The sequence below is a fragment of the Wyeomyia smithii genome, chromosome 1, assembly GCF_029784165.1.
Source record: "Wyeomyia smithii strain HCP4-BCI-WySm-NY-G18 chromosome 1, ASM2978416v1, whole genome shotgun sequence".
Classification (NCBI taxonomy): domain Eukaryota; kingdom Metazoa; phylum Arthropoda; class Insecta; order Diptera; family Culicidae; genus Wyeomyia; species Wyeomyia smithii.
In genome coordinates this window covers 54,715,336-54,732,380 of record NC_073694.1, presented here as the reverse complement: position 1 = coordinate 54,732,380, position 17,045 = coordinate 54,715,336, and the positions used below count along the sequence as shown (strand labels likewise).

The following is a 17,045-nucleotide window of genomic DNA, read 5'->3' as shown; positions in this document are numbered from 1 at the left end:
TCGAACGATTATTTTTTTTCATCCGAAAAGATGCATGTTTGGGGTAGAACTGCGGTTGGTGTAAGGTAAGTACAGAAAATTCATACGCTTCCAAATCAGTTTGTAATTCTCAACTACTTGAACATTAATTCCATTTTAGTAAAATCAATTTGCAGGTAAAAACTTTTTTACATAAATTTGAAAAAACTAAATAAAAATTCAAAGGCACATTTTCCTCCGAGACATCAATTTTAGATAAAGTCTAACAGAGATAGTAAAAGAGAAGATTGTCATTAACTTGTCAGATAAGCTCCAACCTCCAGGACATCAAATGAATTTGCAATACTAGACAAAATAATTTTTCCACTCACAATCTCTTGTTTCCATTGAGTGAAAATTGTATTATTTTCTTAAGATACTGTAACATATTGTTCTGATAAAGTGACCAAGACCAACCTTAGAAAACTTACACTTCTTTTACATGTGCGAACAGATTCGTCTTCAGGGCAAGTGTTTCAGTACCGAGTGAATCTGATTTTGTCTGGCAATCCCTGGAAAAGTCAAGGATATTTTACTTATTTAAAAAGAATCATGACCTAAGGATCTACTTTACTTTTAGCGCATCCGAATATTGAGCAATTCTAGGTTAATTCACTATCTGAGAGTATCGTCACTTTTGTTTTAAAGTTTCAAAGCTCATGGACTACAAAAAACTCACTCCATACTTCTTCGCGGTTCTCCTGTACGATTGTTGACTCTGATAGTGTTTCACAATTAGTTTTCTCTCTAGTGAACAAAGTTTCATGATTCCTGGCAGTATTTAGCACAAATTATCTTAGCACAATCAAAATATAAGATCATCCTCAACACTACTGAAAGCGAGTGACGGTTGTGTTGTTTACGTCTGTTTATAGATGAGCGCATTGTTTATCGATCTAGTGTTATATTAGATTGTCGAACAATGTTAGTCTATAGTGTGTACCTTATTTTGTTCATATCACTATTGTTCGAAAACAAAACCATAATGATAACTAAAATATCTCAGAACTGTTCTACATTTCATCTATCGAACAAGACAAATAGACAATTGCAATCCATTATGTGGTTAAACAGTTCATACCGTCCTAAAACTGATGTAACATCCGGGGCGGTTCCATTTGCGCTTTCATGACGCCTCCGGTATAGAAAACAAAGGCCTAGTAGTCCTCCGTCGAATCTATCATCTACAGGTAAGTACACGATCGTTAGCATCTCTCAGCTCTGTTTCAGCGCTGAAATGTCACTTCTTCACCCGGAAGCCGACAAGCAGAAAGGGAGACATCAGTCGATACAGAAACTGACACTCCTGCGACGTTTTGTCTGCTACTGCCCTGCCACCAGTAACCACAACAATGCTTCCGAAACGGTCTGCGAGAGTACAGCAAGGTGATGGCACTGTTTTGGCAAAATGTTTCATTGTATGTAAATTTTAATGGAACCCGCCAGTAAATCTGGCACACCGCGGAAAAACCGCACATCATCGCTGAGTGGAAAGCAAGAAGATACGATAGGTAGGCAGAGATAAAATTTGTTGTTTTATTCATAAACAAAACAATTCCGCTGTCGTAAGTAGTGCCCTCCTAGCGGCGCTGTCCACACCGATCGCATGAGAAACCCTGGCGCGTCCCGAAAACCGACAGACCGCGCAGAGCGTGATAATGAGTGATAGCGCCTAATTAGAGGGCCGTGCCGCGTGACGCAGCCAACCGGTAAGCGCGCTACCGTCGCCACCGTAGCCGCCTTGTCAACATGGGTTTACAACAGAAAATTGTGATGTTCCTCCGAAGGAGAAAAACAGCCGCGGATTAGCGGTTGTTTTGTGAAAAGTAGTAATTTAGCTGCAGCACTAAATTCCAGTGTTATGCCCAACTATGACTAATTAAAGCAGCAAGAATGATGCACGAAAACTAAAGTTATGGTTACCATTAAGAAGTTTGTCTCCTCGCGGAAAGGAGGTCCGCTAGACAAGCTTAGCTTAGCTTATCAAGGCCAAGCTGAACCCAAGGTGCCTTCAGTTTACCTTTCGTGATTTTGTGATTGATAGTCATTTGTCACCAAGGTGGGGTGTCGCAATTCTCACGTTGAGCAGCCCGTTTTGTCGCTGTAGTTTGCAGGTTATTTTTTTAAGGAAGATCAACATGGCTAGGCGACCGCGCGATGCGCCTCGGTGACCGCTTACTGATTAGAAGTTATTAATAGAACCAACGAACATGGCATTCTTGAACGAGAATTAGTTGAGATTACATGAGCTCATGCATTATTAAAATATATACGACGACTTGAACTCATAACATATATTTTATCCGGAAAAGTTACCCTTTATCACACGAAATTGTCTGCCAAACTAGGGGTAAGACACTGTAGATATATTTGGGAATATTTTCAATAGTCAATGTTACTAAGTGCCTACCGCTGCATTTTTGGTCACCCCTCTATCTATATCAAACCCTCTTGAAGTCATATTTCCAAGGACCAAGGACAATGATATTTGTCATTAATGTTATGTTTAGATGACAGATAAACAAATACCGTATACTATGAACGAAACATTTTTCATGAGAACAAGTTTTTTCCTAGCCGTTAGCTGCAAAACTTCTCGTTTGCCAGCTTTTGTTCAAAACGGTGACTAACTTTTCACAATCAAAATTATTTTCATTGCAAAAGTATTTAAAAAGTTTCCACTCTCTTTTTCACGCTTTCGGAACGTGAATTTAAATCATTCGAATTTGTCCAACTGAAAAAGAAACATAAAAAATATCATGTTTATCTTGACGTAGGGTAATCGCTCCTATATTCATCTCAACAGCTAGGTGCACCTATATTCATCTTATTTTTCTCATTTGTTCAATTTGCCGTCAAATTTTTACAAATTTTTTAAAGCAAATCTATTTGCTTCTCGATTTTGTCAAGTGGTTGAAAGTTTTACGTTGAAAATATGGTAAAATCACAAACAGACGTCCAAGCAAGAACAACATTGATCAAAATTTCCGTGTAAATTTTCAAAGTAAATTGCGTTATAAATCACTTGTACACTAGCGCTGCCTGTTGACCTTATCGCTACAATACATTTTTTTCGCTGGTGTACGAGCCTGGCGGTACTGGTAGCGCTATCTGGTCACAGATTGCTACTACAAAACACTTTACACAAGTTTGGAACTCAGCTTGGACGTCTGTCTGCGGTAAAATTTGACGATAAATTGCCCAAAAAGGCGTCATGAGATGGATATAGGTACTGAGATGAATATAGGAGCGATTACCCTAGTTTAGATTTATTCTTTTTTGAGTGTGATAATGACATTGATGTATAGAGACATGATGTACCGGTATGTCAAATGCAGAATCGGCCATATTGGAAACAGATTTGATTGCGAAGAAGTTTTTTAATAAACAGCCTCTGGAAAAAATTGTCGCATCGTTGAATATATCATCTAGATGCATTTATATTGTAAATCTAACAATGCTACATACCTTGCTATCAATATCTGTGCTTCTCAAAAGCAACTCACAAATCAAACACAGAAAACTGGGACGTTTCTTTTTCAAGTGAGCAAGGAAACATAAATAAACAAGGAAAAATTTCTTCCTGTTGCATGGAAATACTTCGTCTCCAACCTTCCTAAGTAAAAACACTACCTCAGCCCGCGCCTACTTTCTGATCAAACCGTTACACCATGTTCTACTTATCATGATAATGACATTATTCATGAGTGCAGGGTGCGCCTTAATTATTGCAACAAGAAACAAAGGGCCGTTAACCATGTTTTTGGGAAGTAAGAGAAAACTTGTAACAAGGGGTCACCCTGTATACACGAAAATTTGCCCGGTGAAACCCTTACAGGGCGGCCAGGTACCTCTACAGACTTTCGGATCTTCGCTAGAACACAAAAAAAGAAAACAAATAAAATAAACGCTTATCGCAATTTATTCCTAATTTCCTCTTTACTGTCGGTGATGGTGACGGTTGCCGATGGTGGTCGTCGAACGCCCAGTGAGGTGTCCAATAATTCTGGCTGCGGATCCCGCTGCACTGACGGTCTTCGGTGGGAGCCGAGGTAGCAAACACTGCCAACCGATCCGGCGAGCAAACGCCAGAGTTTGCATTCGATGCACGGGCCAGCGGCACAATCTTCGCTGGACTTAGCAGCGGAACAACCTTCATTGTACAAATCAAACAACACTGATTCCCACGATGGCTGCCTGAACGATATTTAGCGTAAGTGGTGAGAGTTGTACACGCTCTTGCGGAAGTGTCTAAATAATTTTTAGTCGTACACTCTCTCGCAGCAGTACCGAAAATTAGGTTAATTTTCCACTCGATGCTAAAATTGCAACCGCACCGATTACAAACTTTTGAAATAGAAATAATTTGTTGAGTAAAAACAAATAAAAACAACAACAACTGTTTCCATTTAAACACCAGAAAAAACAGGCATTTTTCGATGCGCAAACAATAAAAAGGCTCGTGTGATGCAAGGATCTTCTTGCCCGGACCATTCGTCGCGAACACCTGACGACGCTCCTAACCGACGAGGAACTCTTTACCGTTAAGCAATCCCACAACCCGCAAAATGACCGAGTGCTCGTACGAACATCGGCAGATGCTGATTCAGTTCGAAGAACGTTACGTAGCTCGTCTCACCCAGCTTCTGTGATGACTTTTGCTGGAGTGACCGCCGATTCGCGAACCGAGCTGCTTTTTGTCGAAAAAGTAGTAAAAATCGATGAGATTTTGAAGAAGAATTCAATGGGTTGGGCCCAGCATAGTTCATCTCCTTGTGTCAACAATCAGCGCGCTTAGAAGAGATTCGAGAGTCGCCCCAATACGCACACGTAACTCATCACTCGATCTGAGGTACTTTTGGTAAGTCATGTCACTTTATCCGAAAAACCGTAGTAGTGAATTATTTGCCATAGCTGGACTCGATCAACTGTATCATACGCTGCCTTGAAGTCCACGAAGACGTGATGATGTGTGGGTTCGTTGTACTCCCGGCATTTGTGAAGGATCTTCCGAAGATTGAAGATTTGATCCATAGTAGCGCGTGCTTGTGTGAAGCCCGGTTTGTACTGCCCTAGGAATCCTTCTACTAGAGGAGAAAGACAGTGGAGCTGAATTTGGGCGAGGATCTTGTAGGCGGCGTTGATCAACGTTAGTTGCTGCATTGTGGCCGATCGCCCTTTTTATAGATGGGGCATACAACTCCTTCCATCCAGTCCTCCGGTAGTCTCTCTTTTTCACATTTCCTGGAAATTACACATCGCCGTTGCTAGTGCCTCTTTGCCATTTTCATAGAGTTTTTGGTCTTTAGTGACCTAATTTCTCGTTTAATCTCTATCGGAAACTGGGACACTGTTATCGTTTGAAGCAATCCAACGTCAACTTCCCTTCCGCCTTCTTCCGTTGCTCCACTATTGGGGTGCTCATCGAAAAACTGCTTTCACCTGTCGACCACCACGCGCTCACTTGTGATTAGGTTTCCCTCGTCGTCCCTAAGCATATCTGGACTACCGAGTCCAGAAAGGAAATAGTTTACCTTCTCATAAAACTTGCGCGTGCCATTGGCCCGAAACAGTTGCTCCAGCTCTTCACGATCTCTGTCCTCTTGCTGGTATTTCTTTCTGCTCAGAATCGTGGTCAATTCATTTCGAGCTCGAGTAACTGTCGACTGTATGGCCGAGGAAGGCGGTTTTGTGGTGTGTGAAATACCGTAGGTAGTTTTGCACGCACATGTACTACTACTAGTTGGTGTTCCGAATCTATATCCGCACTCCGGTGGGAGTGTGTGTTTATGATGTTCAAGAAAAAGTTCATGTTGGTGTGAAGGCTACGAGGTGCTATTACCGGTCTCAACCTGGGTGTTCATACCCCCAATAACGATCTTGATGTCCCGTGGCGAGCAGCTGTCGTATGTTGTCTCCAGCTGCGCGTAGAACAATTCCTTTGTGCGCCTGCCCTCTACCCAGCACACAAATACTCGTTCCCAGCTCGTCCACCACTCTGATAGAACGATGCATCCCGCACCTCGCACGAAGGCACATACTTCGGTGGTCGGTTATCGCGCCGGTACACCAGTATGCCGGAGGCCTTCCATTTCTAGGCTGACAAAACCTAGGCATGGCGGCGTCGCACGCTCGCTCTAGTGTAGCAATAACCTAATCCGCACTCGGGAGGGCCCGAGGTCCCAACTTATTACTTCCACAAATACATAAGTCACGTGCACCGTTTCTGCTGAAGGTGCTCTTAGCACCGTCATTGTCCAGATCTAAGTCGAGCTTCGCCAATGCTTCCAACAAGATCTGACCCCTCTGGTCAGTGCAGCGACTTTCCCATCCAACAGCCCAAGCGTTGAATTCATCCACCACCACCAAAGGCTTTAGACCCGTTAGTTCCACGGTTGCACGATCAACCATATGAGTGAACCTCTCTATAGACCAACGCGGCGGAGCATAGCAACTACAGTAGAATACTTCATCCGCCTTGGCAGCCACGTAGCCCCCATTTGAGGTCGACACGATCTCCTGAACCGGGAACCCGCCTGTCGTCCATATTTATCCCCTACCCAGTTAGCATACCGATTACCGGTGCGTACCAAACACTTGGGAGCACCCCGCAGTTCCGCGCTTTGTTGCCTGCACTAGACCTGTCGGGTTCTTTACACGACATGTCCCTTCTCGAAACACCTGAAGCAAACATTAGGTTGTTGAAGGATGCCCAGTGGGCATAACGACCAACAATCCTTCTGCTTGGTATTCTTCTATCGTCTCTGCGGAGTCCTAGGATCATTTCGCCGGTACTAGATCGACGAATGGTCCGAACGTCCTCACACAAATCTTTTAGCTTAGTTTCGTCTCTCATGGCCCTCAATACTTCCAAGTACTTAGACCCGTCAGTTTTGAGTATGAGCGCGTCACCCTTGCTCGTTCTCACCTTTCGAAATTTCCTGACGCGGTTTTCGCGTTTTTTACGCGTTTCTCGCTTCTGCCGTCTTTCGTTCTCCACAGTAGTCCATTTTCCGTTACCCGTGGTTTCACTGTTGGACTTTTCATTAATGAGCCCAACATTCTCTGTTGACGGACCAGCCGGTGGGCTTGTCTCGATCAATCTCCTTTTATTGCTCGCGGGAGCCGGCTTTCCTGAAGACTGCCTCGTTCACTTCGAGGCCGGTGCTTTAGAACAAACCTTGTTGGACGAAAATGCGACTGTTTGTGTGCATTTAGATACGGTTGCATATTCACGTTTGGAAGCGCTTTGGCATTTTTAAGACCTTTTTCGGTCGTTTTCGCACGCTTCGGGAGCGCAGCGTAGTCCATCCTCACACTGTTGATGCAGATGGGTAGCAATAGAAGACTCTGTTTCAAGTGCTTCGAGATTGCCGAGTGCCCACAGTTTTGCTTAAAGCTTGAGGGGTTAATCTGCTAAAGCAGCACCCTGTCACCGCCGCTAAAATTTGGCGACTTACAGTTCCACGTACCGAGTTTCCATTCGTAGTCCGATTTTCGTTACTTAGGTCCCTGCCGAATGTTTCGAGTTATATTAACTTGTTTTTTTTTTATGTTAACGACTGGTACTGGTAATGCAAAGGTTGGTCTGTCTTTTGGCTTTCTCAGTCTTTATGAAGGAAAAACACGACAATTTAGCAAAATTGCCCGACGTTTCGGCAGTTTTGGTGGCCTTTTTCAAGGGAAACTGTATTTAACGTAAAAAGTTAATAATAGAGTTTAAAACATAAATAGTCACTCACTTTAGTTCTGTCGTATTAGTCTTAAACGTTGGTTTCCAACGGTCGGAAGTCTTGTATTGCGGTAGTTTGGTCTTTGCTTCGGTTGCGATGAACTTTTTCTAGTTTTATTCATCGGGAAACTGCGAACTTTGGTCACTTGAAAATTGGCTGTATAGTGCATTAACGTTTGATTTGAAATGGTGCTCAGATTGGGCGGGTATTGATCGTTACGGTGAGCTACTAGGGGTGGTTTGTTGGTGTTGAGTATTGCTTCTGCGGCGGGTGTAGTTTTTGATCGTGTGTAGGATTCCAGCGTAAGCAGTGTTGATGCCATCGATATCATTTCGATGGTTAACAGTGTTGTCTGTATTGGCGATATGACACATTTCTAGCATTGGTAGTGCCCATGTGTGCCTGCTTATGTCTATTATTTCTACCTTGGTGAGGTCGAACATGTGTTGGTGTTTGATGATGTGTTCCATCATGGCTGTTTTGCCCTCGAGGTTAACCATCGAATTATCACGACTGTTAGCACCATCCTCTATCAACCATTTGTATTGGTTGATGTTGGATTTATGTCCGTACAGTCGGGTTTTCAGTTGGTTGCGTGTCATGCCTATATATTGCATATGGCAGTCATTGCAGGGCAAACTATAAACAACATTTGGTTGCAGCAGCGGTTCGATGGGATCTTTCATGGTTTTGACTATGTTAGATACTGTTTCAATAGGTTTTTGTGTAATTTTTAGGTGCGGAAAATCGGCTTGCAGGTGTTTCACTATGGCTGTGGTCAATTTCGGGATGAATGGCAGTGATCGATAGGTAGTTTCTGTGTTCACCGGAGTACAATGATTCGATGCGCTTGGAGTTGCTGTGTTGGATAGCGTTTTTGCTTTCATTGCGTTGGAGCAGCGGTTGATCAGTCTGTTGATTAGTGAAGGTGGGTAGTTATTCCGTCTCAGGTGTTCGAAGATCGTGTTGCGTTGCCATTGTGTGCTGTTATCCGTTGATGTTAGTTTGATGACTCTTTCAATAAAGTTCTGCGCTACATTTATCTTCATCGTTAGTTGGTGAAAAGAGTGATAGTTGAGTATGCGGCCAGATGCCATCGGCTTAGCATACCACTGCGTACGCAATGTTTGGTCGGGATATCGTATTACTGTCAGATCTAGGAACGGGAGTTGTGCATTTTGTTCTTCCTCTTTGGTGAATTTCAGGTGTTCATTGTATGCATTGAATGCATCTAGGGTGAACTGTATATGTTGTCTGGGGAGGGCTATGAAGAGGTCATCTACATATTTGCGTACAATGGGTATGGCGAATGGTAGCTTTTTAATAACTGTTTGCATCAAGGAGTCCATGACTATATCTGCCAGGATAGGCGATAAGGGATTCCCCATGGCCGTTCCAAATACTTGCCGGAAGTGTTGACCTCTGAAGTAAAAGAAGCTGTTCTTGACGCAAAACTCGATCAGTTCTAGGAACATGTCCAGGTTTATGTTGGTTTTCGATCCAATTTTGTCCCACTGCATGATTATGTTGTGGGTGATTAACTCTATTGGTATATTTGTGAACAGGGAAACGACGTCAAACGATACCAAAACGTAGTTCGGCGGTAGGACGGTTTCTCTTAAGTATGCTGAAAATTGGAAACTGTCTGTAATATTGTACTCACTGTGGAACGATTGTTGTAGTATTTGCGCTAGATATTTTGATAGCATGTACGTTGGTGCTGTTATGTTTGGAACTACTGGACGTCCATATATGCGATTAAAACACGAACTAGCCCAAATACAAACAGTGTTAACCAACAACTCAAGTTCAGCAACTATGATCGAATTTGTTAATACACAACAACATTCTTTCGAAATCCGTACACGATCCCAGAAACAAAAAGTCAACAAGAAACTGCAAAATCTGATGAATAACACCAACCGTCCATCACTCACGCCCACCACCAACCAATTAGCGATACTGAATACTACAACTGCCACAATACCACCTGAAACCTTGGCCCTTCTAAGCCTTGGCAAAAAATTTGCACTGCCTATCAACGACATTAAACAAGTTCCAGTCTACCACATGCTAGCAAACATTGAATCAATCTTACGCACCACCCAAGAAAGCACCAGACAGGACCGTAACAGATGTCATATTTTCACCCAAATCCAGAACTACATTTCAAGAACAAAACAACATCACCACACCGACCCACCTAATCAGTTTTGCCAACACGCAATCAAATCAACCGTCAAATTTCTAGCAGAGAATGAACCTATCTGCATAGTAGAAGCAGATAAAGGTAATAGAACTGTAATTATGTATAAAGAAGAATACGACCGGAAACTACAGGAACTACTAGAATCCCCAACATACGAAAAAGTATCCAAAGACCCTACTCCAACAGTACAACGTAAAACCAACTCACTGATCACCAGACTGTTCAATTTGAAACTCATCGACAAGAAAACTCAAGTACAACTGCAATCAACGACAGCAATATGCCCACGCATATATGGACAACCCAAAGCGCATAAACCGAACCTTCCCCTACGTCCAGTAGTTCCAAACATAACAGCACCAACGTACAAGCTATCAAAATATCTAGCGCAAATACTACAACAATCGTTCCACAGTGAGTACAATATTACAGACAGTTTCCAATTTTCCGCATACTTAAGAGAAACCGTCCTACCGCCGAACTACGTTTTGGTATCGTTTGACGTCGTTTCCCTGTTCACAAATATACCAATAGAGTTAATCACCCACAACATAATCATGCAGTGGGACAAAATTGGATCGAAAACCAACATAAACCTGGACATGTTCCTAGAACTGATCGAGTTTTGCGTCAAGAACAGCTTCTTTTACTTCAGAGGTCAACACTTCCGGCAAGTATTTGGATCGGCCATGGGGAATCCCTTATCGCCTATCCTGGCAGATATAGTCATGGACTCCTTGATGCAAACAGTTATTAAAAAGCTACCATTCGCCATACCCATTGTACGCAAATATGTAGATGACCTCTTCATAGCCCTCCCCAGACAACATATACAGTTCACCCTAGATGCATTCAATGCATACAATGAACACCTGAAATTCACCAAAGAGGAAGAACAAAATGCACAACTCCCGTTCCTAGATCTGACAGTAATACGATATCCCGACCAAACATTGCGTACGCAGTGGTATGCTAAGCCGATGGCATCTGGCCGCATACTCAACTATCACTCTTTTCACCAACTAACGATGAAGATAAATGTAGCGCAGAACTTTATTGAAAGAGTCATCAAACTAACAACAACGGATAACAGCACACAATGGCAACGCAACACGATCTTCGAACACCTGAGACGGAATAACTACCCACCTTCACTAATCAACAGACTGATCAACCGCTGCTCCAACGCAATAAAAGCAAAAACGCTATCCAACACTGCAACTCTAAGCGCATGGAATCATTGTACTCCGGTGAACACAGAAACTACCTATCGATCACTGCCATTCATCCCGAAATTGACCACAGCCATAGTGAAACACCTGCAAGCCGATTTTCCGCACCTAAAAATTACACAAAAACCTATTAAAACAGTATCTAACATAGTCAAAACCATGAAAGATCCCATCGAACCGCTGCTGCAACCAAATGTTGTTTATAGTTTGCCCTGCAATGACTGCCATATGCAATATATAGGCATGACACGCAACCAACTGAAAACCCGACTGTACGGACATAAATCCAACATCAGCCAATACAAAGGGTTGATAGAGGATGGTGCTAACAGTCGTGATAATTCGATGGTTAACCTCGAGGGCAAAACAGCCATGATGGAACACATCATCAAACACCAACACATGTTCGACCTCACCAAGGTAGAAATAATAGACAGAAGCAGGCACACATGGGCACTACCAATGCTAGAAATGTGTCATATCGCCAATACAGACAACACAGTTAACCATCGAACTGATATCGATGGCATCAACACTGCTTACGCTGGAATCCTACACACGATCAAAAACTACACCCGCCGCAGAAGCAATACTCAACACCAACAAACCACCCCTAGTAGCTCACCGTAACGATCAATACCCGCCCAATCTGAGCACCATTTCAAATCAAACGTTAATGCACTATACAGCCAATTTGCAAGTGACCAAAGTTCGCAGTTTTCCGATGAATAAAACTAGAAAAAGTTCATTGCAACCGAAGCAAAGACCAAACTACCGCAATACAAGACTTCCTAGGAAACCAACGTTCAAGACTAATACGACAAAACTAAAGTGAGTGACTATTTATATTTTAACCTCTATTATTAACTTTTTACGTTAAATACAGTTTCCCTTGAAAAAGGCCACCAAAACGGCCGAAACGTCGGGCAATTTTACTAAATTGTCGTGTTTTTCCTTCATAAAGACTGAGAAAGCCAAAAGACAGACCAACCTTATTTTAACTTGATTGTTCGCAGTGTAATTGTTTAGGTAGCTTGCCTTACCGGGGCCACGCTACCGAACCTCGTGATGGGACTGACATTTAGGCTATAGCGTTCGATACAACACGTTTCTCAATTCAGCCGCCCGCTCCGGGTCAGACACTGTTGTGAGCCGTCCCTAACAAAAAACAAGACACTCAGAAAGGTTGAAATTTCCTCCGAGGAGGTCAGATCCCCCACTCTCCATCTTCACTGATCATAAAGACAAAACAAAAATGTAACAGAAGCCTTTAGCTTGTTATGAGAAAAACCTTTCAGGTTATGTTTTCAATTTGATCCCGTATCTCTCATCGTCGCCTCTGTCACAAGCTTGGAGAGCGTTTCTTTTTCGAGCGTTCAGCTTTGTGTCTTTTGCAGTCATACCTGACCGATAGGAAACAAGCCGTATACTGTAATTATACATTGTCTGACACCATAACAGTAACGCCCGGTGTGCCACAAGGATCTGTACTCGGCCCCTTGCTTTTCACTTTATACATCGATGACCTTCCAGGTGTGCTACAACACTGTCGTATCCAAATGTTTGCAGACGATGTTCAAGTGTATTGCATCCATCCCGACACGTCCGTGGCTGTGGCAATGCTTAATGAAGATCTTCAAGGTCTCACACAGTGGGCAACCAGAAACTTGCTACGTATTAACCACACGAAAACGAAAGCTATTCTGTTTGAAACTTCAACGTGCACAGGAACATCGGAATTGATAACCTGACCTCAAAGGACGCCAGATTCAGTTTACTGATCAATCGAATAATCTTAGTATCATCTTCCAAAGCAACCTTCGTTTGGACAAAGCAATATCAGTCCAATGTGATAAAATTTATGCTGGCCTACGTACCCTTAGAGCAACCACGTATGATCTTCCACAGCATGTCGAATTGAAACTGTTCAAAACGCTGACACTACCTCATTTCATATTTGGAGATGTTGTGCACCTAAGTATGAGCCAGAGTTTGATGTCTTACACATCCGTTCGTCATCTCCAGAAGGTTCTACTAGGATGCCCTTTCCGTAGGTTCTATTAATTTAGAACATGCATGTTCCTTCATAAGCGTCGTACCTTTACAACAAACTTTCTGCTGTACAAGGAACTCAAAATAACCTTTCAGTTGGCAACCAGTCAATGCGCTATAGTTTTGCGGCTACGGGACTTAAGGTTTTATTGTCTAAAAATCTATTGTTTTGTTTGTGAATATACGTTTAATCGCTTGCCCGAATCTGTCTTCTATCGGAACTATCGAAAGCCGTGAGTAATCTTGTAATTTTGACTACTTTTTCGGTGGGGTAAAGCCGCTCACTATACATGGGGTAAAACCGCCATGTATACAACTGTTTGTTGTTTTACTTCAGGACCCAAATGCCTCGACACTACAAAGGAAGTACATTGGGGTCTTTTTTACGCGGTTAATTGTACCGCATTTGAAACATTAGCTTAGGTTTACTCATATTAAACTTATTTGATAGCGCGTACAAATAATCTTCCAAATCACGTAAAAATATTTCGCGTTGTTGTATAAAAATCGCGTTCATAAAAACGCATGAAAATAACCCGCGTAAAAAACGACTTCAGTGTATTTACAGGATCAGTAAAGCAATTTTAAGCCACATAAGACAACGATGTTAATCGACCATTTTTGATTTGGTTGAAGCTTTTCTAGAAATATTTTTGTAACAAGACTTATTTTTGAACTTGTGTAAAAATGGTGCTAATGCATAATAATAATTTTAGAGCCAAGACTGGTCAACTACGTCGGAGCTTTTATCCCGGATCTGGTAACCAATTCATTTCGGCTAAAGAATTGACCAGGAACAAATTTATTTTCAAATGGGATACAGACTGTTACTAAAAGCGATTCTCTCATTTTTTATCCAAAGTGGAAGATGGAAGTCGTTACCGATGCTTCTCCGGTAAGCTTGGAAGCAGTTTTGCTTGCAGATTGAACATATAGCTTAAACGCTTATTTGGGTAGTTGAAAGGTTTCTGATATATACTTTTTGGGAATTCATTTCGAGCTTCAGAGTCCTCTGGGGCAGTACTTTCACCGGAATCCTCATCTATGTAACCTATGGAAGTTCCTAGATATTGTAGTCTGAAATTATACTTTAGAGGTGATTGAGCGCTATCATTTTCTTAGAAATGAACTTGACAAGACGAGAGATTTAGTCATCCGAGGCTCACATCTGATGATAGCAAAATGTTTGATACAACGTATAGTGCAATTGACGCATGGAGGTTATTTAGGCTGGACAAAAAGGCAGCAAAGATTACGGGATACATGTTGGTGGCCAAAAATGGACAAACCGGTATTTCGAGCAGTGGATCCATCGTTCAGAACCTATGACGTGTCGTCCATTGTCGAAGTCCTCATGGATCGATGAAGCCGGAGGTTTTCTTGGGTCGTTGCCATCAGAGTGTTATCTTTTGGTTATAATAAACTATTTCAGTCGTTTCAAAGGGGTGGAAATAACCAGGAAAATTGCGGCGAGTGAGACAGGACATCGTTTGTAGAAGATATTTGTAAAATGCGTGCCCAAAACGCCCCACAACAAAAGATCTGAATTGGCCACAACAAAGCGCATGCGTAAATGTGTTGTTATGTGCAGTGCTGCAAGATCGAAAATTACTTTTATTAGTGGCACTTTTGATTGATATTTAATAGAATTTTTTTTAATTGATGAAATACAATATTCAACCTTTCAGAGGAAACTGTTTCATTCGCTTGGGTATTAGAATTGTTTTCGCATAGTTTCAACGTAAACTGGACATAAAATCCTATAAAACTAGAAACCGATTTAAGACATACGATAACAAAAAATGGAGTTATATTGGTTGCACTGCAAGCGTTTTGTGTATCTTCACATAGGGCATTTTGACCCGCTTTGAATAGTTTTATGAAAGACGTTCAAACTATCTGAATAATAATTTAATGAAGTGATCTTACGTTGGCTGCTGAATACTGAAAACTTTGTCCATAGGCAAATCACTTTACAGGTACGTATGTCTTGTTATTACGAAATGAGTTTAATAAAGTGCAAGAAATTGGCCTCAAATGTATTTATCAATTTCCGTAGAATTTATGCAATATAGGAAGGTAATACGATCCAGTCGTGTTAATAATTTAAAACTGAGGTGATTGGCTTCTAAACTACTTTAAAAGGTATGTATTTCGTGTAATATTGGAGTGGCGCGTTTTGCCACGGCAGGGCATTTTATACACAGTTCCCCTACTGGGTACACAAAAATTCGCAGGAATGGTTAAAAATCTATAATCTTTCATTTTTGAGCTTCAGGATAGCTTTTTTTATCTACAAAGAATAACGGTAAAATCGCATCTCCTTCAACCTCTACAACGATATTGAACAGTGAAGTAAATAACCAATAATTATTTACCAGAGGGAAAGTTTCAAATCGATTTGTCGTTTCAGTGATGGCGCTCGTTGATATTGTGTCAGGTTTGTGGAAGTTTATCCACGGATTCTTCGGTGATTTTTCGAATCGTTCCAATAATCGTAACCAATAAAGCTCGCATGAAAAGAGAGTACCTGTCAAAATTTCGTAATGGTTATTTTTTTACCGACAAACTTTAATGCTTTTGTTTTCACTTGTGAACCTTTCCTCTAATGCGCCTGCTTCAGTGCGATATGGCAGTGTTGTTCAAAACTCATCCCATTTTATCTCATTTTAATAAAAACTTTTATGTCCCGCACACATCCCTTTCAACTTTTCCACTTTTATTGAACAGATCACTGACCTGTTGTATGGGAATTGAAACGAAAGTTCCCAAAACCACTTGTTTCACCTCAAAAAACAACCTATCGTTGTAGATTTAACACAAACAACACGCATCTGGTAAAATTCGGCCCGAACGTGATGATCTAATCAACAAAACGAGAAAAAAAGGTATTCCATATTACAGAATCAAATATATCATAACCTCTCCAAACAGACAGACAAACAGAAACACAAACCAAAAAACCCTGCTTCCGTTTAGATCCACTTTTCTACTGTGACTCACAGCTTGCAATATATGTATTCATCTGCTAGAATGACGACAAGACAAAATTTGCGAGTAAAATCCACTATGATTAAAAAAATTTCATTTGACAAAAAGCGTGCCTACTCGGGCTTGCAGAATAAGAAAGTCCTCTTCCCATCCGTCAGTTTTCGTCAACTCGCAAAATCAACAGTTTTTTGGCATTCGGCAAGACACCTGCCTGGAGGGCCTTCACTATTCTGCTCACATATAATAAAAGCGAATCGCTCTACGGCATCCATTCCGGCTATTTCGGTTGGAATTCGTCAAAGTATAGGTAGGGGTACGATATTAAAAAGTGGAATATTGCTATTGTTCTTTCGAATCATAGTTTGCGGCCATGTTTTCGGTTTGTTAGCTTCGATAAGTTTGCCTACAAGCGGAAGCCGTAGAGTGTAGACACGACAAAAGCTGCCATTTTGGTTAATTGTGATTAAATGGGGAACTCACGTAGTTTTTGATCTAATACAGTGTCTTGGCAACTCTGTATTCTACATCACCATTGCAGCACTATCTGACAAACAAGAAAAAAACTCCGCCATAGCTAGTCCATACGGAGAAAGCATCCACAAAAAAGGATCCATATTGCATTCCAGTTAAAACAAAGTTTCAGTAAAAACAAACGAAAGAATGGTGTGCACGCTTGCTTTTATGATGGCACGAAAAAAGACCAACAGAAAACATGCTATCACTCGACAAGAAAAACAGACCCAAATCGTGAGGGGAGGGGGGGACAAATCTCCCAGAACAGAACGTCTTCGTTTGCACTGCAGCTCAAGC

At 41.7% G+C, this 17,045-nt stretch overlaps 2 protein-coding genes across 2 annotated transcripts; one reads left to right on the top strand and one right to left on the bottom strand.

Annotated features, from left to right (window-relative positions):
- Window positions 1-7,966: 7,966 nt before the first annotated feature.
- LOC129716757 (uncharacterized) lies at window positions 7,967-9,271 on the bottom strand. The gene has a single exon (XM_055666598.1). It carries the CDS (start codon window positions 9,269-9,271, stop codon window positions 7,967-7,969), a length of 1,305 nt encoding a protein of 434 aa, XP_055522573.1.
- Window positions 9,272-10,058: 787 nt separating this feature from the next.
- On the top strand, window positions 10,059-11,822 carry LOC129716756 (uncharacterized). The gene has a single exon (XM_055666597.1). The coding sequence runs from the start codon at window positions 10,059-10,061 to the stop codon at window positions 11,820-11,822; it is 1,764 nt and encodes a 587-aa protein (XP_055522572.1).
- The last annotated feature ends 5,223 nt before the right edge of the window (window positions 11,823-17,045 follow it).

What these genes read in the sequence shown, in the direction of transcription:
- LOC129716757 (XM_055666598.1), bottom strand. Translation starts at nt 9,271, where the DNA reads ATGCAGTGGGACAAAATTGGATCGAAAACCAACATAAACCTGGACATG.
- LOC129716756 (XM_055666597.1), top strand. Translation starts at nt 10,059, where the DNA reads ATGTATAAAGAAGAATACGACCGGAAACTACAGGAACTACTAGAATCC.